Genomic DNA, 25,259 nt, shown 5'->3' with positions numbered 1-25,259 from the left:
GATTGGGAAAGAGCGTCAGCTTTTTTATTCAGGACACCAGGGTGAAATTGAAGTTGAATCTTGAGAAGAAGAGGGACCAATGAGCTTGTCTAGCATTTAATCGATGAGCAGACTGGAGGTAGACCAGGTTCTTATGATCTGTGATGATAGTAATGGGGAACCTTGCACTTTCCAAAAGGTGTCTCCACTCCTACAGTGCCAAACGCATAGTCAACAACTCCTGGTCACTGATGGAAGTTTTTTTCAGCTGGAGAAAACCTTTGAGAAAAGAACCTGCAGGAATGCATTTTCCCATCTTCCGCAGTCTGAGACAGTACAGCCCTTACTCCCACTGAAGAGGCATCCACCTCCAAGATGAAGGGGTTTTCCAGTTGTGGTTGGCGAAGGATCAGAGTGGTGGAGAAGGCTGTTTTTAGATGTTGAAAGGCTTCCACTGCTGTAGATGGCCAATGAGAAGGATTGGCTCCATTTTTAGTGAGGGCCATGATGGGAGCAACTAAGTCGGAGAAGTTCTAAATAAACCTACGATAATAATTTGAGAACCCCAAGAATCGCTGAGTGGATTTTAAAGAGCTTGGTTGGGACCAGTCCTAGATGGCACACAGTTTGTCTGGATCCATCTGCAGATAATTCTCAGAAATTATTTGCCCCAAGAAAGGCACGGAGGATCGTTCAAAGAGGCATTTGGTGATCTTCCCGTACAGTCAGTGGGACTGCAGGTCCTTGGAAAAACTTAGAATGTCGCCCAGATAGACCACGACGAACTTGTAAAGGATGTCCCTGAAGATATCGTTAACGTACCCCTGAAACACCACTGGTGCATTACATAATCCAAATGGCATGACCAAATATTCAAAATTACCATCCTGGGTGTTGAACGCAGTCTTCCACTCATCTCCAGCCTTAATGCAAATTAAATTGTAGGCACCACGGAGGTCTAATTTGGTGAAAAGGTGGGCCCCACAGACCTTATCGAAAAGTCCCGGGATGAGTGGAAGAGGGTATCGGTTCTTGATAGTGATCAAATTGAGACCCCGGTGCTGGGGTGAGTAATGGGCGATCCTAGGCCGAACCCTGGCACAATACCCTTTGGTCTATGCCTAGTTGGTCAAGGGGTTATTCAGTACATTGAGACATTAAACTGCATAAATGTAAATAAAAAGTGTAAAATGGGAGTGAGGAAAAACTTTTTACTGGTAGTATATATGTGTGTATTATAAGGGGTCACGGTCATGCCCTTATGTTAAGGCTGAATTGAATAAACAGAATTCTTTCATAGAGAATTTCTTAGTTGGGGGCATGGTGTTTGATGGGTTACACCTCAAAAGTTATTGGACATACTGAGCTGAAATTTGGCATGGACACGTAGAACTGTTCCCCGGTGCTTCATGCTAGGGCAATTAAAAATGAGTAATTGGGACTAATCTAAAGTTGAAAATGTCTGTGTTATTCTTTCACTTCCTGTTTGGTAAAAACTGACACTTTCTTGCTTTAGTGTATGAGGGATTTTTGGGAAGGCATAACTCAGTGTAGTAGACAAATTAAGACTTGGGGTTTATTTTATTAGGTAGCTCTTGTTCCATTATAGGGCCTTTTGGTGTTACGGTTTTTCAGAAAGTTACAGTTTTTTAACAAATAGCCGAAATATGTCCCATTTTAGAGAAAAATAAATGTATATTAGTTGTGCATGTCTGGTAGAGCCTTGTGGTGGGTGCTCTCAGAATGGCTTCACGTGTGTGCACAAATATGGCCGACCCCTCCTCACTAACAGAAATGATTCTGTTAGCTAGAGAGGAATTAGAGGGGTTTAGTTTATACAGTGTTTGCGGGGGGTGTTTTGGGGTTGGGGGACAGACTATATGATTAGTAACCCTGGCACCGCTCTAATTAGTCACTTTTACCAGGGTCGTGCAGTGCCAGGGCTACTATTCATAATGGCAGGTTCATTTACCTAAGCCACACCCCCATAATGTGGCTTAGGCATGCTGATGCGGCAGGACCCGGCGATGCTGATGCGCCGGGACCAAGGCAGTGGCACCAGATCTGGAGGGGTCCAGGCACCAACCTCCAATACGGCGGGACCTGGTGGGGAGCATGCCGGAGGTGGGACGTAGCAGCCATGGCAGTGGTGGTGGTGGCGGGCCTGGATCCTGTGAAATGGCTAAACTTTCTTTTAACACTAGCTTTACCGGATATATCCTCATACCTCTCTTTTCCGACAGGATTCAATTATGTTTTTGGCAATACTAAAACTACATGTTTCTAGAGGTGGTGAGGAATATAGGTAGGAAAAAGCATAACATTTATGTACACTGCAAAAAATTACTGCTTATTAAAGATTTTCAGTATCTTTTGTAAACATTCACAAATTGTTACAAAATACAATTACCCATTTTGAAAACAAGAAGAAACAAGAAAGGATAAAATGTCATCATGAATGATAAAGAAGTATGCAAGGCACTTTCAGGTGACTTCTTTTTACTCGCATACAATTTCACATTTTTGCAAACATTACTTTGACATGCGCAGCAAACATATTTTTTACATTTGGGGCAGGTATCTTTGGTTTTATTTTGGTTACAGAATCCTACTGTATCTGGCTTTGTCTGTATTTCTGGGGATCAGCACGTTCTTGGCGACCTTGCCCTTTTAAGATGTCCGTGTGATACTGTCATCTGTTTTATAGAGCACGGTGATGTGCAAGAGATTTCAAACATTTTTCACAGAGGGGGGTACCTCTCGCCTCGCTCTGTTTATAGTTTCAATGATACTAGTGCTCCACTATCTCAACTTTTCTCATCCCAAAGTCAGAGATGTAAAAAAGTTGTCAGTAGTGACATTTCTTCCCTTATCTATAGAGGGCTCTAGTAAGCGCAGAGCAACATGTTCCCCAATACTTTTGTCAGCTGGTCTAGTTTCATCCTTGCCGAGATACGGAAAGCCATTCAAATGGGTCTGTTATTGGTATTAATCACGGTAGCCATCTCCTGCTTTGCAGCGATATGCAGACGAAGCAGGAGCAGCTTTTACACCGCGGTAAGTGCCCCCTTAGTACATAGACCACTGATTGACTAGTAAACAAAACCACAGCATGCCATACAAGTTATAATTTGCATGCGTCTGCATTGTTGGCTTAGCACAGCCTTGTTGGTGTGATCTGTCACTACGCACCTTCAGGGAAACGCACTCAGCACAAGAAAGTGGAAATTGCACTTTGTGAGCTCCACAGAGATTTTTTGGAAGCCAGAGAGTGTTATTCTCCTCCAGACATAATATATTGAATTGGAAACCAAAAATGTGCAGCACGTGCAAGCAAGTCACTTCTTGTGGTACTGTATAAATTCAGATAAATGCTGAGTAACTGCATGAAGGTCTCTTTTACCAAACATATATAGTTTATCAGCATCAGACACAGTATTAGGCTAGAAAACAAGCATCAATAAACAAAATCATCACATTTTTCCATTGTTACTGCAACAAAACATAGGAGCGGCCATATGACCACTCCTGGTAAAGAGAGGTAAAAAAGCTAAAATTAGATTTTCTAATGGTTTTCGAAAAATAGTTTTATCACTTTTTTATATGATCGCCCAAATCATTAAAGGCCACAACATTTTGTACCTAAATATTAGAGCAACGACGCTACAAAATTTGAAATGGGTCAATTGACCACCCTCGGAAAACCTAGTGTTAAAGTGCTAGGATGATGACTCCTTGTCCTATGTAAGATAGTGCTGCGATCTGTTTTCTTCCAAAACAGAGTAGAACATAATTGATGGTTTTCATGATAGATCGTCACATCCCAAAAATTCATAGAGAGTTTATCAATCTGATAAGTATGTACTGGAGATACTGTGGCATAATATGGACAGGGAGCACTATGTAGCATAATGTATATTGGCAGCACAATAATGTGGCATGTTTTGAGCTGGAAACACTACAATGTGGCATCATATGAACTGGGGGCACAGGGCCTGATTCAGACCCGCTCGCGAGCAAGTCGATGTTAGGCCACTGCGCATGCGCACGCGGGAGCCGGCTCCGACGTGCGCATGCACAAGACCCGGCTAGCGACAGGCGCTCCGTCGCTCCGGGTCTCGCACCAAAAGGGGGTGGCTGTTGATTTTGATCGACAGCTCGCACCATTTAGGAGGTGTGGCGTGGGGGTGGCTTCACAAATGGAGGCGTTCCCATGCGAGCGCCTGCTGTTTGTGGGCGGCCCCACTGACATCACCAGTGATGACAGTAGGAGAGCTTCCGGCTCTATTAGAGCCAGAAGCTCTCTGGGGCTTGCGGCCGCAAAACCCTACCACAAGGGTCTCGTCACAAGCCCGATGGTCGCGATAGTCTTGACCATCGCGACCATCATCCTGGCTGCTCAAAAAAAAAAAAAAAAACACCCTGATTCAGAGCGAGCGCTCTTTCACAGCGTCCGGCTCTGAATCAGGGCCACTGTGTGGTATTATGTGAACTAGTGAAATACCATGAAGCATAAAATAAATAAGGCACTACTATGGCTATTAACTACTGCAGAGAGAGGTGTTTCTCTCTAGAAGAATTGAGGTGGGGGCCCTTTAAAATAGTTATTGGGACTGGGGTATGCCACTGACCCTGCTCCTATCTACTTTACTATTACTTATTGTCTGCTTATTGTTTTTGATCAGTAGACAATAATTAAATAGAGGCTTCATAGTTTGAAAGATGAAAGCATGACCAGAAACTCGCCCCTATCTCTGCCATACTTTGCAAAGTCACGTCTTCAATTGCAACGGAATCGGTATGTAATACCGCCGGCCGCAAGGCCGGCAGTTCGAATCCCAGCAGCATCAGGCCGACAGAGGAAGAGAACCCGGCAGCGGCAGCCCGGTAGAGCTGGAAATCCCGATCGTCACCAGGTAAGTACTAACTAACCTAACCTACCCCCCTAACCCTCCCTTAGGGGTGCCTAACCCTAACCTCCCCCCCAAGTGCCTAACCCTAATCCCCCCTCTAAGTGCCTAAACCTAACCCCCCCCCTTCCCCGCTGCCTAAACCTAAGTCCCCGGGGGTGTGTCTAACCCTAACCTCCCCCCGCGGGTGCCTAACCCTAACCCCACCTTCCCCTAGCCTAACCCTAACCCTCCCGGGGGGTGCCTAACCCTAAGTTCCCCCCGGGAGCCCTAAACCTAACCCTCCCCCCCCCCCGCGCGGGGCGCCCGGCATCCCTTGCCGGGTGCCGGTCTCCCGGCGTAGGGGTAATGACAGGTGTCTAGATTTTAGACGCCTATCATTTAACTCTAACCGGGGTTGAGGAGTCGGGAAGCCGGCGGTCGGTATTGTGGCCGCCAGCATCCTAAACGTATACCATTGCAAGAGTATAAGAAAACCCACATATTATACATCCTATTTATAGAAGCCATAACAGAATCACCTTATCTTGGGGAAAACAGCACAGCAGCATACATGCCTTGAACCATACCTGCCAACTTTATGGCTGCTCCTTCTGGGAGGGAGCAGCCAGATTGGCAGGACAGGGGGGGGGGCGCGTGGCCGGGACAAGGGGGTGTTGCCGGGTGGGTGACATCACTTGTAGGCGTGATGGGGGCGGGGTCACGCGATCGCGTCAGTTTGGCCCCGCCCCCGCTATGCAATGCCGATAAAATAGGCATTGTGAAGCAGAGTGCGGGACCAAAATGACGCGAATCGCGTCACCGCCCCCCCGCTGCGGGGGTTGCAGGGGTCATTGCGGGGGGGATAGGAGGGGTGGACGGCAGCCGGGAGAATTGCCTGCCTTCCCGGGAGGTCGGGAGCGGCACCCGATTTTCGGGAGGCTCCCGACCAAATCGGGAGGTAGGCAAGTATGCCTTGAACTCAGTCGGAATATAATCATTTTGATATAACTACAAATGTGTCCTCATACATCTAGCCTCCTTGCGCGTTAAACAGCCCTTCTAATGGTGCCAAGGCATGGCGTGACTCAGTAGCGCTGAGCGAAACGCTACGTTACAGTGTTACACCCACTGACTCTGTAACGTAGCATGTCACATGCAGATACACCCGCTGACGCACAGAGAACATAGACATGCTGCATATCAATTTCATCAGTAGAAGCTGCTTGTGCTAACTATTTGCATCACTATGTGAATAAGACGCATTTGAAGGTAAAAGGCACATGGAGCTCCCGCGTTATGTGTGGAGCGACTTGTAGCGCATGGAGGATAGATCTATGTGGACACATCTGTAGTTTGCAAGTGCTTTTATTTAGCTGAGGTTACAACAAAAAACTGTATATAAAAATTTCTCTCTCTGATCTTTAAAAATGGAAAACATTTTTTACAATCTGGCTATTTTTTTTCTTCAAAGAGAATAGATTCTTTCATCTGACAAAATGTCAATATGTTTTTATAAATTCCCAACGAAGGGTTTCATTAGTTTCATATGGCTCTACATTTTATTACTGTACAGAATCGAGCTTCTGCATGCCATTTCTAAATAAAGCTATGAATCCCAGGAAAAACTTTTAAAAATTGATTTTTTAAACTGTGGTTCCTAAGTGAATGCCTAACCTGCAGATTCACATGTCATTAAAATGTTAAATACTACATTATGTCTAAGTATAGCTAGCTGAAGTACCCGGCGTTGCCAGGGTTTAAATAGTTTTATTATGTGAGGTCGTCCAAATCCATCCAGTGGAAGGCTCAGAACAGGCTCCCTGAGTCAAAGTTCTGCCTGTGCACTCCGACGTGAGGTCCAACCGGGACCCCAACCACTGTATTAGGCATTTCAGACCAATTGCCACACCTCTGTGAAGTTTTCATCCAAATCCATTCAGTAGAAGGCCCAGAACAGGTTCCCCAGGTCAAAGTTCTGCCCAGTGTACACCAACGGGAGGTCTGACCGGGACCTCAACCCCCTAGTATGTCTTCTGGGATCCAATGTTACCACTCTGTGAAGTTTTCATCCAAATCCATCCATTGGAAGGCTCAGAACAGGCTCTTGAGGTCAAAGTTCTGCCCTAACAGGAGGTCCAACCTGGATCATAACCCCCCTAACACATGGCCAGGATCCAACGGGACCACCTCACATTGGTTTCACCCTAATCGGTTCAGGGGTGTATCTTCAAGTTATTAAGTTTTATTCCACCGTGAACATCATTGTTATCATTTTATTAACGGAAAAATGATAAATATTCTTATTGTTGTCTTACCTTTGGTTCAGGCTTTCCAGTCATTTTCTTTAACAGGTCATACAGATGTACCCAGTTGCCTTGAGAGTACCAGCCTGCCTCCTCCATTGTCGGTAACATGTTTATTTCTACATCACTTTCTGTAAGCACAATGTTAACAGGTTTATTTAAAAATAACATTCTTTTCAACCAGTTATGTATGGAAGGTAGTCAAAAGGTCGACAATGGCAATGTCAAGCCCACAATGTCCACAGTTATGATGCTGACATCGTATAAGTGTCAACAGGCAATGTGTCAAGATTCTCAGAATGTAGACAGGTGAAATATCAACATTGTCAGACATTATGGTTAGGCTGCGGGCGGGAGGGTTAGAGTTAGGCTGCAAGGTGAGGGGGAATAAGGGTTAGGCAGTAGATGAAGGGTTAGAGTTCATGGTAGGGATTAGGGTAGAAATACTCACCCGAACACTGGAGGATCGATGATCTGACCAGAAGTCAATCACATGATCACTGGAACCCAGAAGACGCCACTGGAGCTGCTGCTGCTGTCAGGAACAGGTAAGTCACAGCTGGGCCACCAGGAATGATATGTCGACATTATTACATGTCAACATTTCATCTACATGATGAATGTCAATGTTATGACCAATGTCGACATGATGAATGTCAACATTATGATGCCTGACATATCATACCCAACTCATTATGTATATGTAGTCAAGGTTGTTACTATTTCCATCTATTGGCATAATTTATTATTAAAGTTTTGTCTGAAGTCAAGCCAGTCTGGAAGTCTGAGCTAGGGATGTACATCGTAAATCTGGCATCGAACGGTTGCCAGGCTTCCAACATCAAATCACGTGATGCGATGGCTACTAGTAATTGCATTATAATAACCATACGATGGTATAACCATATATTGTTATACTCTGAATATGTGCAGAAGCAGCCGAAGCTTTGCACATGCACACATAAGCTGAGCTGTGGCACCACTTCCAGCTGTCCGCATATGAATTCAAACAGTCAGACATTCCGGTCAGGAACGCGTTAATTGAACTGCATTGCCCACGCCTGACCAGGAGGAACTTTTGCTCCCTAGCCCAGTCTCCCCCTGCGTTAGACCAATGGCATCCTGCAGTCATGCGCGCACTTGCTTGCTCTGCTGCTGTGAAGAGGAGTGGAGGAGGAGCTGTACATCAATGCCCCGAGGAGGACCCCTCACAGAGCCACCACTGTGGCGATCGCGGGGGGTGGGGCTTAGCACAGGGGGCGGGCGGGGCTTAGCGACAGTCAGTCGGTGCATGTGTCGGCACTTGTCACAGTATTTTTTGCAAAAATACCGTGATAAGTGTGCGGAGGGGATTCACAGGGACAGAGCTCTATCGCAAGCTCTGTCCCTGCAAGAGATTTGTAGTAAATCCCTGTGATATTGCCTGAATTCACAATGCGAATTCAGTCGGTAATATCACACTACAATCTGCATTACAAATACGGATTGTAGTAAATAGAGCCCTCAGAGAGTTTGATTTAAAGCAATTTATCTTGTTTTGTTTTCACCAGGTAAGGCAATGTTTCTGGCTGCAACTTTGCAGGGGAGGGGGTGGCGGGTGCTTTGTTTGGAGTGAGTAACTAGTCTGTAATGGCGAGAACCCCTATTTTTATTCATTCTTTCTTTTTTTGTTTATTTCTCACTAACATAAAAGGGTCAACCTGTGTTTCTTAACTTCAGATCTTCAGATCCCGAGCGAAAGGGCTTAGCTGCTTTCAGCTGCTAAACCCTGTTCTTTCGGGTGCGTTAAATACTAATGGGTGTCTAAGTAGAGCAACAATTTATTTGCTCCGATAGACGCCCATTAGTTTAGACACCCAGCAGGGGGCACGCTAAACATTTGAATCGCCTCCTATATATCTATATAAATCATACATTAACAAATTAATTTGTCATTTTAAAATGATAGGTAGTAGAAAAAAAAGGGGCAGGGGGGGGTGGAGGGGATACATGGGCACTAGGTGACACGAGGCACAAGTCTGGTTGAGCATCTGGTGTATGATGATGACATATATTCCTACACAAACAGGCATCTTCTGGACCATGTGATCTCCTACATGAATAGTGAATACCGTCTGAAGACATCGTTTTCAGAGGATCAGTTTCTTCAGAGGTTCCACATTGCAGAGAAATCACCATATACAGTAGGTAGGGTGTATTTGGAACGGAATGGGGAGGAATGTTCTCAGAGTGACAAGAAATGGCTGGAGTGTCATGATGAAACGCCCCCATTTGCAGTGACTACACCCCCCATGACATATGGCCAGGCTTACTTTTGGGGCGCGCGCCTTCACTACATATAACTTTTTTCTACTTGCATCACTGCAGGTAACATAAGTTCTGGTGAGAGGTTGGAACTGAGACCACCCATTACCAAATATCTAGTTTTGTCTATGATGATATTGACTGACACAGGGACGCCGAGAGGGGGAGGCGGGTACAAATTACCCGGGCCCTGGCTTGCTGGAGGGGCCCGGCTGGGGGTCCTGCAACGCCCCCCCCCTCTTACATCACAGCAGCCCTGCACATGCTGCTGTGTGCTGGACTGCACTGGGAGACTGCTCACGGCTGTTAAGAAGCAGCCACAGCAGTCTCCTATGCCTGTGGTGGGAGGGATCAAGCTGATCGCGCCCCCCCACTGGTTATGCACTGGGCTGAGGGGGCTCTGGGTGCCCCCCTCACCAGCAAGCAGTGCCGCTGCAAAACGTTTCTTTTTTTTTTTTTTTTTAGCTAATGGGGCGTGGCCACACCTCCTGCAGTTAGGCCATGCCCCTTTTTACCCGGGCCCGGCGCGGCTCTTGGCGGGCCTGGACTGACATAGGGATTTTTTAATTCCTATCTCCATCATAAACACATAATATTGACTGACATAGGGCTTTTAACTCTTTACTAAATAGAGACCTGAATGAATTATTGTATTGTTTGAATTTATATACCAGGAGTAAACATTTTGTGAGGCATGGGGCATTATAAAATGTATCTGATTTAGCATTGTAATGAGATGCGGAATAGCCCAGCTTCAAAATGCAGAGTTAAAATAGAGCTTGCTAGCATGCAGAGTTGGCCATAAAAATTTTGGGTACCCTGACAATTTTTGATTTCAGGCTGACCTCTGTTTGAAAGATGAGTTTGAAAATCCTTCTATCTTAATGTTTGGAGAAATAATTTGTTAGGTTATTAACGCAAATGATTTGTGGGTTAGAATGTACTGCAGCCTCCTTTATCAAAAAATTCTTAATAATGTAAGTTCCTGCAAAAATAGACACAGGCCTCCATATGTATCTCCTCAGCCTCTCCTGCAATCAGAATTAAAAAAGTTTTCATCTTTTTTGAATTTGTGATGTCAGCTATACTATTGCAGATTAAATATAATGATCAAACATATAAGATTTAAGTGCAATAGAAAGTAGATATATTCATGACTACAGATTTTACAACGCCGAGTTCATCATCAAAAGGTTTTTGTTTTTCATGTGCAACGCCATTTTAGCAAAAGCAGTTTTCTGTAAAAGACATATTTCCTAGTGCTTGCTACAAATTCAGATTTGTTGTTTAGTGCAGCCTCTAGTGGTGGATGTGAATGTAACATCAGAAACCTCTAGTGGTGTATGTGAATGTAACATCAGAAACCTCTAGTGGTGGATGTAAATGTAACACCAGGAACCTCTAGTGGTGGATGTGAATGTAACATCAGAAACCTCTACGGTGGATGTGAATGTAACACCAGGACCCTCTAGTGGTGGATGTGAATGTAACACCAAAAAGCGATAATCATAGCACTGTTCATAATCATGCTGAACTCATATGTATTCAAAGGTCTGTACATGAATTTGTGCAGTGCAGAAGAAGACCCAATATTACAATGAAACACAACACATTTTTCAGGTACCGAGCAGGCAATGCATGAGGGCAAGTAAATGGTGCACACACCCAGCAATGTGTTAATGACCAAACTTCTTAGGTTTAAGTCATGCAGCACAAATATATTTTTCAGTTGTATAATATGAAGCTCTGAAGTCATTCAATATATATGTAACCCCCATTTTACCCTCTCTAGGGTCTCCAGGTTACTAACTCGCATATACTCTACTGTACCCACCCTTTACCTCCCACTAAGTGGTGTAACTCCTTTTTAAATCAGTGCCTCCACCCAAGTATAAGTAAGTAGTAGGGGCCTACTTCAAAAAACCCTAATTTAAGTGTTGAATTATAGGTGTGTCATGTAACATTGGTTCACACAATGAATATACATTTTACCAGAATAATTATGTACTTCTTTACTCCACTGCCCCTCCAGGAAAGTGACATACAAGATACAGTTTGAAAAATACTTATACTTTAGTAAGATAGTTGTAAATTAATGTTAACACAAACTCAACTTTATCATTCCAAGCATTGTACATATGATGTTTTTATGTTAACTGAATAAATTAGGCATATCATATAAAAACATATATATGGTCCATTAACTTAAATAAATGTAAACTGATATGTCATGCAATAGTACACTAGCAAAGTCTCGTTTAATTAGAGAGTCCAAACGTCAGACAAAAGTGATGCATTTGCAATTTGTAGAATGTTCCTTATGCTCTCACAGTATTTTGGGAACATCCTTCAATTTAGAGAGGATGTAAGAAGTTCTCTGTAACTGTTACCGGATACAGTACTTTCTTACCAACTATGCTTACTGAAAGTGTCTATGTTAACAAGTTACTTTTGTTTAAGTAAATAAAATATATCTTGCTTCACAGTGAGAGTATATCACCCCACTCCCCCAAACTCTCCCTGCTTCGCTATTATTAGTAATAGAGCTTGGTGATGGAAAACTAAACAGCCCTAGGTTTTCCAGGTTCTGATTCCTTTAATAAGTCACATTTACTTGTTTACTTCTGTGAACTAGGTATAGGAATACAGTCGGCCCTATTACAGGATGATACTGCGTGTATGTGCAGTGTAATAAGTCACTCACATCTGCTGGCAGGCGCTGCTGCTGAATATAAGATTCTGCTGACTGCTGCTGCTCTGAGCCCCTCCAGCTACCCGCTTGTCACCTCACCCCAACTGGCTTCTCCGAGGTAGCTCTGCTCAAACTGCATGTCGCAGGGGGCTTACTTCTCTGAGCAGCCTTTAGTGCCCACCACCTCCTGGTTACACTGAGCCTGCACTGATACTCTCCTTCCTGACAGGTGTCTGTGGAGCGGTGCAGCTGTACTACTCAGTGCAGCTCTTATGCTCACCACCTCCATGAAATGTTTGGGATCTCTGTTGTCTGTGCGCTGATCTGTTCCCCGACTGTGTACTACTGATTACCTGTCTGAATCATTAGGGGTTGTATGCCTTTCTGACAGCAGCTCCGCCTCCTTATTACAGCAGACACCGATAATGTCTGACTCCCACCACCGCTGCAGACACTTACAGCTCCCTGGCTGCTGACAGCTGATCAGGAGCCGTCCGTTCACTGAACACCACACTCTCCAGTCCTTTGCTCCCGGGCAGCCGCAGACGATTCCTCCACCCCATCGTCAATGAGAGCCGGACCCGGCCGCCAAGCCCACAAGCTCCCTCTCTGGCTCCACCCCCTGCGCCCGGCAGCCTCCATTGCTAATCTGCCACTCGGGACGCAAGGGGGTGGGCACTGAAGGGAGGGATCAGCAGACTAACTCTCAGGCTGCTGGCAGCTCCTTTTATACGTCTCTCTGTTCCTGCCCCTCTTTTCCTAACAGGAACCCAACCACTCCCAGCCATATCACTCCGCCCCCTTCTTCTCCTGTGCATGTGCATCCCACTCACTGGGCACATCCTCACCACAGGGAAAAAAGTACCACATAAACTTATATGTAACTACACAAAATATATATATATATATATATATTTTATATATATATACATATATATCATGAACTACAATACTCTATTATAAATACATGACACACACATACAGTTTACCTCATGAACTGTGACTACAGTACTTATATATTTAACTCATATATGTACTTATTAATATAGTATGTTATTTAACCCTTCACCAGGGTTACATATATACTCATCCCAATACAATACCTGCCCACACGAGAAAAATATATTTTATGGTATGTTTCATGTAACTATCAGATTAAACTTCAAACAGCTACATAGTCTTATTTTCAAAACAGATACTCTCTTACAAAATATAGTTCAGTAGTTTCGAAACTGGTGCTATAGCACCCTGGGTTTCCGCAGGTCACTATCATGGGTGCCACGTGTTGGTAGTCCAGGGCCAAATCAAATTATTTATGGTCAATGCGATAGGAAAAACCAATCATAAAATATAAGGACACACAGAAGCATAACCCTGTCCACCACCACATAACAGAACCTAAGGATGACAGGTATTTATTTGACAGGTATTTTATTGAATTATTACAAAATTTCTCAATAAAAAACTTTTGGCTTAGGGATGCCATGAAAAATAAAAAACTGATACCATAGGATGCCGTGACTGAAGAAAGTTTGTGAACCACAATCCATTTTTCTGACCTTAGGCTAGAAGAAGGTAACATGCGACATACTGTACAGCTGTTGTGTGACTTCTGTGGCTCCATATGGCTGTGAAAATATACATGTCCGTATGCTAGGTCTTAAGCTACGTACACTACTTAAAGATATGACAAACGATTTTAGTAACTAGACAATTATCTGTACTAAAAAAAAATCTCAAGAACCTCCAATTTTGAATGTACATACTAGTGATTTAGATTGTCATGACTATGTCATGTCTCCATATACATTGTCAGATAATCATGCTTCCATGGTGGCAAATGGATACAAAATTATAATAATCGGCTGGACTGAACAAACATACAAGAAGAATTGCCATTACAGAATTGTTGAATTGTGTAGAAGCTTACATATATAATCTGCTGCTGTATGCAATACTATTGATACTATTGAAATTGAGAATGGAACTTGAAAGTTGTTGCTACCTATGTGGTCTCTACAGGTGTGAGTCCACTTCTTCAGACACTCTTTGACTGCATGAAGAATCGGACTGGCGCCATAAAATGCATAGCAGATTTTAGTGAGACTTTTTGCTGTGATTTTGATTTTATGCTTTATTTTTTGCATTTTATGCCATTTATTTTTTTGCTATATGATGCTTTGATCTTATTTCCATTTTATTGTTTAATATTACTTTTATAACTGTTTACATGCAATGTATTGTCTGAAATAACGAGAAAAGTATATATTGTGATATTTGTATACTTACTGTATCTTCTTGACAATTTGCTAACTATTTGAAAGTAACCAGCTGTTTAGACACTCCTGGTTTATATACTGTACGAGGGTGGTTCAATAAATAAGCTAACAAGACCTCAATGGGCCAATCACTCGGTGCCAGGTCGGGAGTTGTAGGAATGATAGTCCAGTACCTCCCAATGGCTGGATTATTGCTCATATTGAATGTCTGTCCTGCCAGATGTTAGACAGGCAATAGGTTAACCAGGACAAAAGGTTGACAGGGACAAAAGGTCGACCCACTAAAGGTCGACATGTAAGAAGGTCAACATGAACAAATGGTTGACAGGGTCAAAAGGTCGACATGACAATGGTGGGCCTGAAAATGTTTTTTGTTTTCTAACCCTAATCTTCACCCTAACCATCCCCTTGGTGCCTAACCCTAACCCTCCCTCCTGGTACCTGACCCTAACCGTAGGGGGAGGTGCCTGACCCTAACCGTCCCTTCTAGTGCCTAACCCTAACCCTCTGGTAAGTGCCTAACCCTAACCCTCCCTCCCTCCTGGTGCCTAACCCTAGCCGTTGGGGTAAGTGCCTAACCCTAACCCATGTGAGAAAGGTATTTGTCCTTTTGAGTATCATAGTGTAGCATACACAATTCACTTACATGACTCACATTAAAGGGAACCAGGGGTATTACCCCAAATAGAATTACAGTGTCATAGACACTATCTCTAGTGGATTTCATTTGTGGAATACATTTTATGCTATAAGTGATACTATCAGTGCCGGAGAGTGCTTTTCCCTTTACAGAATACCCCTGGGGCCTTGTTGGAAAACCTTTTCTCCTTAGGCCGCAGTTTCAAATACACAATCCCATTTCTATTTCACTTCTGTGTATTATTTTTCCCAGAACATGGACATTATTTGGATGGTATTTAAAACTACACTAGCTGTTACCCTTCTATGCCTCATCCTACCTGCATATGTATCAAATCTTGGATAGCGTCTACAGTTTCCGTTGTATTTTATCCTTCTCTATGTCCACTGTCTGCAGGTGTACTAAATCCATGGATTTCTATTTGCATTGAATCTTTCATTGCTCTTTATTCTATGTCTTTGTAGTTTTCAAGTATAACTTAATTTCTCTACAGTCCTAGCTCCGTCTCTTCTCAATTTTGGTATCGGCCTTATAGAGTTTCCTAAGCAGGGTCAGATTAAGACTTGTGGGGGCCCCAGGGCAACTAAGTTGTGGGGGCCTCAACCAATCAAATTGACGCTGACCTCCTGCAGCCACTTCTATGCCCCTGCATGATAGTAGGACACACGACAGGAGGCATTTATGGGGTACATTGGGGGCAGTAGAGCTGGCAGGAATGGTGGTCTCTGGGCAGCCAGGGGCCATCTTACAATGCTAGGTTGCCGTGTGGAGCCCCCCATCACAACCGCTGTCATTGCAATGGGCAGCAGAGGGCACACACACAAACCCACACCAGGAGAGGGCCAGAAACCGGGCACCAATGTCAGGACCCCACAATGTCAGGACTCCAGTGGCCACGACTGGTGAGGTTCATTCCTCAGCTGCCATCTTCCTTCTGGCAGAGGTGCTGTCTTCGGCCTGGCTTTTACTGACGAGCAACAGCAGTCTGGGCTGGTAGAGCGGGGAGCCAGGCAAGCGATCAGAGCGCTGAGGGGCACATCCACTACGACCAAGGGAAAGCCGGACATGACAATGGACTGGAAGGTGATTTGGGGGAGGGCTTTGCAGATGGAGAGTCTGCTATGGTGGCCGAAGCTGGACACGCAAAGGAGGTGGTAGAGTTGACTGAGGCAATGTGTGGGGGCCCCTGGGCGACCGCCCCGTTTGCCCCACCTATAAGCCGGCATTGGTCCTAAACTAGGTACACACAATGCAATAATCCGACAGGACAGCTGATTTTCTGCTACTCAGTCCTATTATTGCACAGTGTGTACGCAGTTACCAAGAACGATTATAGTTTCAAAATAAAACCTATTGGATCTGCTAATGTGATCTGGCCTGCTGCATGACATTTGTCAGAAACAAGCATTTATTGTGTACATTTGAGGACGTTTCACCTACTTTACAAAGCAAAATTAGGATTTATCCGCTCAGATCATTATATCACATGCAAAATAGGGATATTTGATAGCAAAGAGGTATAGATGAGTTAGCAAAAGAAGAGGGATGAAAACTGTTTATCATATCAGGCGACCTCTGCAATGAATTTAATACAATGATGATCCATACAGGGCAAACTTACCAAGAGTCCAGAATGGTCTTTGATGTGGTGCAAGTGAGAAAAATCCCGGTTTTAAGGCATTAGTAATAATTATGTCAAAAAGCTCTTCAAAATCCTTCCTGATGAACAAAAACAACTTCAATAAATTACTACTGTTACTACTAAACACTAGAGACATACCTATGCAATATATACTTATATATATATTTATAGTTTTCTTACATGCAGATTGCCTCTTTAAAATCATATGTGTATTTTGCACAGTCAGTGGAAATCAGCATACAATACAAATTTCAATATATGGAAAATAAAGAAATAGTGCACACTGATTTTAAAAGTTGGATATCTTTCATACATAGATATCGAAATTAACTAACCTTATTCACACAAAAGACAAGATGTGGACATTTACATTTAATCCCAATGACTGGCGGGTATAATTCACCAAAATTAGTAATCCTCATTTATTATAATTATTTATAGTTGTTTTAAGAATACAAGTTTATGGTGCATTGTTTCTTCATTAAAATAATCTGAGTTCCTTTTTATAGATACATATTTCAATCATATTTTTTGAGATGGAACCAAAATATAATAATTTTAAACAATATATAAAAAATTAGAGCTAAAGAACTTAAACATAAATGAAAATACAAAGCTTTCAGCAGAATAGTATAATACACTTTTTACAACATTATTTTATGTTTTATTAACTTTATTACTTTTATCCTATATACTTTTATCCTTCTTCATATTATCTTGTACTAAACAGTGTAGTGATGTATTTTAACACATGTAGTTAAATATTTTATTTTCATCATCTACCTCTTCCATTTTCATTTATATTTAAAGCATCTGTATTTTTTATTAAATATTATATTTTAGTACCATCTAAAAAAAATCATTGCTATGTGTAGCTAAAAATACGGACTTTTGAATGAGAAAACAAGGTTTTCTTTTGCAACCAATTTTTTTTAATAATGTTAGGTTAGTTTGTTTTGTGAAACACCAATGTAGGATAATTTTCCTTTCTTTAGATTCCCTTGCCCATTGAGATTAAAAATCTTCTTTTTGTTAGCATTTTTAACACTAGGAAAATTATCGGGATAAGGATGGAACCTTTTTGTTCCAATTGCCCCATATCCATGCCAGTAAGATAAAAGCCTTAAAACAAGTTTTAGTGTAGGTCACACAGACAATATTGTTCTTGTGAGCCTCACACAGCCACAGTTGGATGAATAATCCTATGAGCTTTGGGCCTCATTCAGAGCTGTATGCAAACCAGATGGTTTGCGTACATCTAAGATGGTGGGGTGCCTACGCATATGCAGGAACCGTTCTGCACATGTGAAGAAAGGGTCTTGCATCAGTGCACGCAGTGCCCCTAAACCACATCCTGATTGACAGACTGCAGCCGCCTGGGGCGGTGGGGGTGGTGCCTGCCTCCATTCCGTATAACGGGGACAAGTTGCTCATGTTTTCTGGGAGTGCCGAGAGCAGGGTCTACATTTTCCGATGCAGACTTCCTGGCCTCGGCTACGGAGCTGCAAGGGCCAACCTGAGTTACCACAGGGTTGCTCAGATGGTCAACGGTTTCGCAGATGATCAGATGCTTAATTTTAGGATGCAGCACTCGGATCTGCAATGCTGTCAGTAGGCGTCTTTTCTCCTCAGACACCTCCTGCTGCCTTAGCACGTTATCATTGCTACAGCGTCCAAAGACGCAGCAGTGATACTAACTGCTTCCATATTTGAATCAGGCTCACTGGATATAAAAAAATAAAGTATCATAAGAGATTAACACAAAAGATACTTAAAAAGAAAAATAATCCAAACAGAATGTTGCAAATAGTTGCAACTGAGCAATATTATGACTCACCCAAAAATATGCTCACACAAAAGTCGGCAGTAGTCACTATGTGAGCTAGTGATTAATGATATAATTTTTCCAGCATTTTTCAGACTCCTGATCCAATTTTTCACAGAATCAGGACATGGCTTGAAATATTTGCTTGGATCCTTTTTTACATTTGGAAAATATGTTCCACAATTTTCTGAAACAAGAGTCGCATTATGTATTACATTTCATTGATATGCAATTATATATATTTTTTAATATTATTTGCTATACAGGAATGATCAAAGTATCACTTTTCAGAAACAAATGTAATAAACATTAGATCCTGTATACCACACAATACAACTCTCAAGACATTGCTTGTTATGAATTACAACACATTTCTATAATACACATAACATTAATATTTAGGACTGGTTCATTTACATTTCCCTAGTGGCTGCTCCTCTCAGCAAACTGCTGTGTCAGGGGTACTGCTTGACTGCCCGATCAGCAGTGATCGGCAGCATGGCAGACATTAGGGGAGGGTGCAGGAATGCAGAGGGGCTGGGTCTGGGAGGTCCCTCTGCCATTGGTGGCTGCTGGAAGATAATGTTCAGACTGCCACCCAGTGGGCATCTCTGACTAGTCGAATTGTTTGTGACCATGTCAGGCAACGCACAACCTGGCGTGGTCGCAAATGATGCAACCATGCCAGGCAAGTAGTTAAAAAAGAATTCCACCTTTAATTTATATAACCCCCCCCCCAACTATGAGCAATTGTACTGGCTTGTGTCTTACTCCTTCTTGTCATATTTACATAACTTTTAACAGGGCAGCAGCCTCAGTGATTTGTCAGCAGATACCAGGAACAGCAGAAAGTTTTGAGACACAAGTATTCAATTGTCAGGTGTATATGAAAATAAAGTAAGCAAAGAACAAAGGAGAAAGCGTTGTACTATTCACCAGTATTGGCACATAATGTATAGTTAACAGGTTGTGATAAGTGCTTTTTTTGTGTCTTTTGCAAAACATGTTCCAGTGATAGCTACAGACTAATGCAATCCCTATAAACCAATCTAATTCTGAAAGGAGTATGTACCTCCAGGGTGTTATCTTGTAAGAGGTTTATAACACATGGTATGACTTATGGGAGATAGACAAAAAAAAAAAGGCACTGTCTTCTGTGTATTCTGTTTTGCCCTAATCACACTTTCTATCTTAATCTGGGTTTAGTGTGTGCTAGCCTTCAGTGCTTGTCTTAAGCGGCCCATAAATGGTGTGATTTGAAATCGTACGGCAACTCGGTACGTTTTCAAATTCAGCCCGATGCATCACATGCTGTTGTGAATGGTAAACGATGCATCTTACAAGATGCTTCGTTTACCTATTTAACATCGCAGATCTTATGGTTTTTCCATAAGATCTACGATGCCGATGTACGACGGCGGGGACGCGCATTGCCGTCGTACAGCATGCCAAAACACACACGATATGCACGATTGATCGTTGCGATCGAACGAAATCGTGCATATCGTGTATAAAATCGCCCCGTGTATGGGTCGCTTTAGTTAAATCCTGTACTTTTTTGGCTCTGTTTTTGTATTTATCTATATATTGTGTATGCTGAGTATACAGTGGAGACCAAGTTCTTGCTCTTCAGTAATGGTTTAGGTGTCCTTTCTCTTCCCCATTGTAATGTTAGTCCTGCCTCAGACTTGTTTGATACCGGAGTCAGTGGCTTGTCTATGTTGTTATTTGACTCTTGGTATTGACCTTTCCCAGGCTGACAAACCTTGGAGCCTTCATTGTGTGAGCTTAATATATTGCCTCATCTGTCTGACAATTCTCTTATTGTGGACAATAAACATAGAGACTGTCCCTAGTCATGCTCAACTGAACCAGCACAATACAGTATTTCAATAATTACAACAAATAGTAAAAATCAATCCTTAGTTAGTAGATGTCTCTTTGTGGGTCAGATTTTCTATCTATTATTCCTTGTGGGTCCAAATATCCTCCCGAACAAAGTTTATTTTTCTTTTAAATCGATTCCTTTCACTACTCCATGCACAAGTTAATGCATCTGTTCCCTTTTTATACTGTATAAGTCTTTATAAAAAACAGAAACTGAACATTAGGAGAATCCCAAGCATTTGCAGCAACTGTTGTTGCAAATGCCTAGGATTCTCCTAATGTTCAGTTTCTGTTTTTTATAAAGACCCACAAGGAATAATAGATAGAAAATCTGACCCACAGAGAGACCACATCTCATACTTGCCGACTATCTGGCTGCCCCTTCCGGGAGGGAGCAGCCTGATCGGAATTACTGGGGGGGTCGTGGCCAGCAAACGTGGGCGGGGCCGGCCAGATGACACGGTTTGTAAGCGGAGCCACGTGAGCGCGTCATTTTGGCCCCGCCCCCGCTACACACTGCCGATATTACAGGCAGTGTGATGCAGGGGGCAGTGCCAAAATGACGCGAATCGCGTCATCGCCCCCCTTCGCTGCCGGGGGTTTTACAAACAATTGGGGTGGGCCAGGAGGGGTCGGCGGCAGCCAGGAGACTTTCCTGCCTTCCCGGGAGGTCGGGAGCGGCACACGATTTTCGGGAGGCTCCCGACCAAATCGGGAGGGTAGGTAAGTATGCCACATCTACTAACTAAGGATTGATTTTTACTATTTGTTGTAATTATTGAAATATTGTGCTGGTTCAGTTGAGTGCAACTAGGCACTGTCTCTATGTTTATTGTCCAAATTTATGTACAGTGGTGGATGACCCACTAATTGATTGTCCCCAGTTGTCACAAGTGTGTGCAGTGATTCTCTTTATTCCTCCCTTTTTTTCTGAATTGTCTTATTGTGACTTTTTGCACTTGGTTACTATATCTGTCTTACATCATCCGTGAGTCATAATCCTTTTTGTGCTATCTCCTAACCTATCCCATCTAGTCCATTTATGGCAGACATTGTCCTGGAACTGCAACTATCTTGACCGCTACATAATGCACCATCTCAAAAATATAATCTATAGAGGTATAAGGAGTAGCAGTCATTCTTTTAAATTTTGAGTATAAATACAGAATCCATTTGGATGTTGGGAGTAGTAGTCATTACCTGAAATACCAACCTAAAGATGAAATCCACGGGAATATGGGGTTAGTAGTTATTGTTTTACTTTCCTATCTATTTATTTATAAAGTTCCATTATATTACTTAGTGCTTTACATTTGAGGACCATGATACATATAAATAACATACAATGACATGAAAAAGATGGTAAAGATGGTTCTACCCAAATAAACTTGCAATCTAAGGGGTGTGGGAAACAAATGATAAAGATGTGTGCGGTTACTGTAAGGCCTTATCAGCTACCAATTTTAAAAAAGCCATTAGTGTCTGGCATTTCTATGCAGCTTCCTATTAAAGAAAATCTGAGTTCTGTTTCCAAGACACATCGTAGATTTCAAGTATGGAACAATATCTGTTTCAATAACATTTCTTCAAAGTGTTCAAGAGTAAATGTTGATTCCATTTATTAAACTATATGTTCTATCTATAGCAGGGATGTGAAACCTCAGGCCCGAGGGCCGATTAAGACCTGCAGAGTCATTTGGTCTGGCCCTCTGAGCTTTTCTCAGCTAGCCTCATCTGGCTAGCAGTGTGCCTGGCATGGCACCCTGCAGCCAGAATCTATGCAGCAGTTTCCCGCCTGGAGCGTCCTTAGGACGCTTCAGACGGTCACACTGATGCCCTTACAGCTCACCAGAGCATCCTCAGAATGCTCCGTGCATTGCTGTAATCACTGGCGATTGTTGCCCTGCCTCGCGTGACGTCACATGAGGGGGCGTGGCCTGCACCGGGCCCACAAATAATGTTATATATATCAAAATGGCTCTCAGCAGAAAAAAAGTTCCCCACCCCTGATCTATAGGGATAAGACAGATTGCTTTGTTATTGCAGGATGATATTTATTATGGGTTCATTATATTTTTAATTTCAATAATTATCTGAGATAGCCACTATAATGTATAAAGTTTTGGGGTTGGTATTAGCTGTTCTAGCACATTAAGGGCCTGATTCTGAGTCCGATGCAGTTTGTGAGTGAGTCTTTTGGCAGTCACACATCTGCGACTTTATGTTAATACCGCTACAACCCCTTTCCTTTATGTACACCTGTGCTTATGAATGTGCAAGGACTGAGATGCGCCATTCTGAACATCTCCAGATGCTGCAGTCGTGCTTGGTGCTTCTTAAGATGCCACCATTGGTCGCACTATCGAAACTTGAACCAGCTCTTTACTAGGTGCAGATTCGAATGATCCCTTATGCGAGCGTAACTCGCTGCGTGCGCAATGGCTAAAAATCGCTTAATCTGCATATATATTGGCATTGAGTAAATTTCTGAATCAGGCCCGCAGTTTGACCATTAACATGTTGTTCCAATGTAAATATTGTGAATATCTGTATGACACTCGCCTTGCCTCTTTAGACGCAGGAGCGACAGGTTTGTGTCTAGCTCTGACTGTGTCCCTCTGTCCTTATTTGTTGTATCTTTACTGTATCTCTGTGTCTCTGCCCTCCTCTCCGTATTCATGTAATTATGTAAGTAAAAAAGAATTTAGGGAATTTTTTCTTAAATTGAGAGACTCGAAAAGTTTGCATCTAGTTGGTAAGAGAACAGATGCTACATTCTATAAATATTTGTAGTTAGCACATGATACTTTTGTAAATTGGGAGTCATGTAGTAAAATCTGTATCCTCCTTATGCCATATGTATTTGTACCTCTCTCTCCTCTACGATATAAAATATTATTTCAAGTCTCTTGATTTCTTCTATAAAAGATAAGTTTGCCCCGGTGAATGGGTCTCTGAGTTAGCCTAGGTTCTTGTGGGGGGTTCGGTATGAAATACCGGCAGTCGGAATGCCTACTGTCAAAATGCTGGGTAAGTATACTAACTCACCTCCCTTCCCCCCTAGCCCTCCCTTCTTGCACCCTAACCTGAACCCTCCCCACTCCGCACCCTAACCCTCCTCGTTAGTGTCTAAACCTAACCCTTGTTGCCTAAACCTAATTGTCCCCCCTTAATACCTAACCCTAACCCCCCCAGTGGTACCTAACCCCCAGTGATGCCTAACCCTACCTCCCCTCCCAAAACTAACCCCGCTGTGATGCTTAAATTCAACCCTCGGGATTTAAATAGGCGTCCGGATTTTGACGCCTATCTTTAGTCCCGGGTCAAGCTTTCGGCAACCGGCATCCCGTCTGCCGGTATACTCACTACATCCCCTTGTGGGGCTGAAGAGAACCCAAACAATGCATCTCTATTGCAACAGTTTACTACAGTCGGCTCTTCTCTTTGACTTTATTTGACCACAGCCAGGGCCGCAACTAGGGGGGGGGCTAGAGGTGCACGTGCACCGGGTGGGTATTGCGGGGGGGTGAAAAATCTGACTCGGCCATCTGAAAATGGCCGCCGCCAAAGAGAAGACAAATGCTAGAGGTCCTTACTGGACCTCTAGTGTCTGTCTCCTTGGCGGCGGCCATTTTTGGATGGCCGTTTTCAGCAGATTCCATGCGGACTAGCCGTCCGCATGGACTCTGCTGAAAACGGCCATCCAAAAATGGCCGCCGCCAAAGAAGAGACAGATGCTAGAGGTCCTACTGGACCTCTAGTGTCTGTTAGCAGAGCGCAATGCACACAGCGTTCCCGGAAGTGCCGGGAACGCTGGCGCTGCAGGGAGAGGATGCCGAGAGCTGCATCTTCTCCCTTCAAACCCCCCTGGAAACGAGCATAAACCCCATGGCAACGAGCATGTAACTCCTGGCAACGAGCATGAAACCCCCGGCAACAAGCATGGAACCCCTGGTAACAAGCATGAAATCCCCTGACAACAAGCATGAAACCCCTGGCAACGAGCATAAACCCCATGGCAACGAGCATAAACCCCATGGCAACGAGCATGTAACTCCTGGCAACGAACATGAAACCCCATGGCAACGAGCATGTAACCCCTGGTAACAAGCATAAATACCCTGACAATAAGCATGAAACCCCCTGGCAACAAGCATGTAACCCCTGGCAACGGGCATGAAACCCCATGGCAACGAGCGTAAACCCCCTGGCAATGAGCAGGTAATTTTAAAGTAATTAGAAGCATTACTGTGGGGCATAAAATGGTGTCGGGCAAATATGTAAGTGGCACTTTGGTAATAGGCATTGCAGTGTGTGGCATAATGTGTAATGGGCATTATGATGTGTGGAATAATGTAAGTCACTATACCAGGGATGTCTGAGTAGTGCACTGCCTTACCGAGGAGCAAGGACAAAATCCAGGTACGGGAAGGGAGGGGGCGCAAAATTGCTGCCTTGCACTGGGTGACAGATATCCTAGTTTCGGCCCTGCCACAGCTACTGTACGTCTCCTTTGTGAGAATAGTATGACTTAAAAAGGAGAAAATGTAATAAAGCTATTGGAATTCATATTTTTGTGGAAGAAGGTTCCTAGTGAGATGATGGTAATATAAAGTTAGGTTGATGTTTGAGCTCAGAACCTCTGCACTTCGATTCCTCCTCCTTACCTTTTATGTTATCAGAGCAGGTGATTTGGTGTCCCTGTCTCAGTGTTTTTACAGGTTTTTTTCTGGAAACTTCCAGGATTATATCAGGCCTGTCAGTACAGTGAAGACTGCTGCAGCGTTTTGTTCCTGTGCTTGGGGCATATCTGAAT

General features: G+C 43.3%; 1 protein-coding gene across 2 annotated transcripts in view; it reads right to left on the bottom strand.

The window, feature by feature from the left end:
* NT5DC1 (5'-nucleotidase domain containing 1) overlaps positions 1–25,259 on the bottom strand; it is a 446,918-nt gene that overhangs the window by 55,741 nt on the left and 365,918 nt on the right. For both annotated transcript variants that reach the window (XM_088460431.1, XM_088460432.1), the window contains 3 exons: positions 18,569–18,743; positions 16,711–16,808; positions 7,187–7,305 (listed from right to left, as the gene is read on the bottom strand). In XM_088460431.1, the coding sequence (XP_088316557.1) occupies positions 7,187–7,305; positions 16,711–16,808; positions 18,569–18,743 (392 nt within the window). The remainder of the gene's footprint in view (positions 1–7,186; positions 7,306–16,710; positions 16,809–18,568; positions 18,744–25,259) is intronic.

This window comes from Taudactylus pleione, unplaced genomic scaffold, assembly GCF_031769625.1.
Source record: "Taudactylus pleione unplaced genomic scaffold, aTauple2 ptg000046l, whole genome shotgun sequence".
In the NCBI taxonomy this organism is placed as follows: Eukaryota; Metazoa; Chordata; class Amphibia; order Anura; family Myobatrachidae; genus Taudactylus; species Taudactylus pleione.
This window is presented reverse-complemented; position numbering and strand designations above follow the sequence as displayed.